General features: G+C 36.5%; 1 protein-coding gene across 1 annotated transcript; it reads left to right on the top strand.

The window, feature by feature from the left end:
• The first annotated feature begins 282 nt into the window (after positions 1-282).
• On the top strand, positions 283-2,870 carry LOC126474558 (uncharacterized). Its single transcript, XM_050102033.1, has 7 exons — positions 283-313; positions 816-931; positions 1,287-1,362; positions 1,404-1,490; positions 1,900-2,232; positions 2,433-2,624; positions 2,704-2,870. The coding sequence occupies exons 1-7, from the start codon at positions 283-285 to the stop codon at positions 2,868-2,870; spliced, it is 1,002 nt and encodes a 333-aa protein (XP_049957990.1).
• The last annotated feature ends 425 nt before the right edge of the window (positions 2,871-3,295 follow it).

Genomic DNA, 3,295 nt, shown 5'->3' with positions numbered 1-3,295 from the left:
GTTTAATACCACAGTGAAACATAATGTGTTGGTAAATTCTACATTCACAGCTTTCAACACTGTACCACATTATCAACTGATAACCAAACTACAGCCTTCAACACCGTACCACATTATCAACTGATAACCAAAATATAATCACACTTCTTCTAAAACCATACATCTTCACAAGTATGACTGACTCCATGAAGTTTGGGCTACTAATATGCAGTATGTTATAATGGATGACAAATGTTCTACAAAAGTGAAAGTAATATTGGGTATACCCCCAGGGATCGTAAAATGGCTCTAATGTTCTCATTGTACTCCACAGGTAAGTATCATTCTTGGAAAATTGTATGGAAATGCAGGAAGACTTGGATCAAATTTTTGCTTGGATAAATGTTGGGTTGCTTTAAATGTGGTTAAATGTAAAATAATGCCTATAATTTTTTCACTGTCATCAGTTTAAATGTATGGTACTTTTCCAATTCACACCAATTCACATGTTGTGTGTGCTTTCTGTGTGAAGATACAGTGTTTTTGCCTGTCCTACGAAGTTCAAAGTGCCAACAGGGAAATGTCTTGTGAAAGGGAAAGATTTAGAAAATACGATTGAGGTGGTCAAAAGATCAAGAAAAAGCTACAACATGACCAGTTTTTGAACCAACAAAAAGGCACTTTCGAATGATTGCTTTGACCAACAACTTCAGACAGTGAAACTAATGCGTGGTTAAAGGACAATGGCATTAACAGTAGCCTCTCATCATGTGGTACTTTAGATACAAGTACACATGAAGTATTGGAATATAAACATCCTACTATTCTAAATTCAGGTACGCCTAGTAGCAGCAATGGTGAAGTAATCACAAATTCGGACCCACGCACTTGGCCTAATATGTCACCATCCTCCATGATAAATGAAATTGTACAGAAAGGCCCTACTAAAATTGTAAATTTTGAGTATCCCTTAAATCAGAATAGAAAAAAAATTAATTTATTTTTACATAAGAACACTGCCAAATGGAGGAAAAAAAAGGGATCGTAAATGACTTGTGTATTCGAAATCTAATGACAAAGTTTTTTTGTAAACTTTTTTGATCTCCTTCAAATACTCTGTCAAGTGATGGACTTTGTGACTGGGTTCATTTGGGAAATCGGTTTCAAGAGCTTGAACAACCATTTAAGCACATAAACTGAATACAGTTCGAACAAAAAAGTGGTATTGATCAAATTGACATTTAACTACTGGGAAAAGAGAAGGAACATGAGTTACAGGTTCTAAGAATAATTATACTCGCCATCAGGTACCAAGAGAACATAATGTAGCCTTAAGGGGAACCGGCAACAAGCTCTATCAACAAAATAATGGTAATTTTCTTGGTTTGATCAAAATGATGTAAGAATTTGACCCTGTTTTGCAGTAACATTAAGGCAGGCAAAAACTCTACAAATTCATGACCATATGACCATTACCTTGGGAAAAACATCCAAAATGAAATCATCAATTTGTATGTCAACAAACTAAAAAACATCATTGTTAATTTTGTAAAGAAAGCAAATATTTTTCTGTCATACGTAACTGTACTCTGGATAGAAGCTACAATGAACAAATGATGTTGATTGTTAGATTAGTATATTTATCAGAAGACGCAGTGACTGTAGACGAACATTTCCTCAACTTTTTACATCACTTCAACAATGGGCAAAAGTTTGACTGAAACTCTTTTGTCAAAACAGGATAAACTAGGTCTTAATATTCATGATTGCAGAGGCAAAAGTTACGATAATGGTCCAAAATGAAAGGTTATCAAAGTGATGTTCAAGCCAGAATCCTAAAGTGCAATCCAAGATCATTTTATACGCCATGTGCCAGCCACAGTCTTAATCTTGTGTTATCAGGTGCGGCAAAACCTAAAGCAAAAGCAATCACATTTTTTGGTGTAATTCGAAGAATATACATTGTTTTCAGTGCATCCACTCAGAGAAGAGAAATCTTACTGAACAGATTACCATCTTTAACAGTGAAGAAGCTTTCATACACTCGATGGGAAAGTAGGGTGGAGAGTGTCGCAGCTAAAATGCACCAGACAAGAGAAGTCACAGATGCCCTTCTTGAGGTCAGTAACAGCACTGCTGAATTGAAAACAAAGAGTGAAGTATACTTGCTTGCTGTGAATGAATTAGAAAGCTTCAAGTTTACTGTAGGCATTGTCATTTGGTATGACCTTCTCTTTGCCTTTACCATAGCAAGTAAGGCACTTCAGGCAGAAAACAGGGATCTGAAAGTAGCAACTAACAATATTATGAAAAGGAAAGTTGCTACTCATCGTACAGCAGAGATGCTGAGTTGCAGATAGGCACAACAAAAAGACTTGTGTCTATCTGCAACTCAGCATCTCCGCTATATGGTGAGTAGCAACTTTCCTTTTCATAATACTGTAACATTCCAGCCTGGATTTTCCATTGTTTGAAAGTAACAACTAAATCCCTTGAAAGTCTGGTGAAATTTATCAAGAATTTTCATGAAGAAGGTTTTCTTAATGCGCAGATAACAGCAAAAGAGCTAGCTGAAAGTTTACAAATTGAACCAAAATTTGGAGAAAATAGAATTGGCAAGAAGGTGAAGCAATTTGATTATGAAGGTGATGACATGGTTTGCAAAGCTCAACCTTCAAAGGAGAAATAAAAAATCGATTTTTTTCTACCCTGTCATCGACACAGTGTTAAAAAGTTCGAAAGAATGGTTTGGTCAACTGGCTAAGTATTCTGAAATATTCAGCTTTTTGTTTTCTCTGAAAAGTTTAAAATACATACAAGATGAAGAACTAAAAATGCTATGTAAAAACCTTAAGAAAGAGCCAACTGTAAACATAAATGGTGAATGTTAAAAAGACATTCTTGCATCTGGCCTTTTGACAGAAATTAAAGTATTCAGAGAAATGGTGCCCAAGGATGTGAAAACACTTATATTAACCCTGCAGCGGGTGCGTGGCGGCATACAGTGCCACCAATTTTGTTTTCGTTGAATAATTACATCAGCGAGCCGAGCACACAACAGTGGTGCTAGATATGCTTCGATTGTTTACTCACGCGCCAAACCACATTACTGCGCCGTCATTATACCCACCATACCAGCTGTGTTTTACCTGTGAAGCGGACGACTGCACCGAGACAGCACTGCGTACCGTACGCGCCCGGTAATGTAAGTACATGCAGCTGTACCACTGTTGGATGTTTTGATGATTAGAAGCTTTCTTTTACAACTCTGTGGGTGAATGATGATTTAGTTATTAACATTGCTTTGGTATTAGAA

The sequence above is a fragment of the Schistocerca serialis genome, chromosome 4 (assembly GCF_023864345.2).
Source record: "Schistocerca serialis cubense isolate TAMUIC-IGC-003099 chromosome 4, iqSchSeri2.2, whole genome shotgun sequence".
NCBI classification, from domain to species: Eukaryota; Metazoa; Arthropoda; class Insecta; order Orthoptera; family Acrididae; genus Schistocerca; species Schistocerca serialis.
The sequence above is the reverse complement of the archived record's forward strand: the minus strand, read 5'-3'. Positions and strand labels throughout refer to the sequence as shown.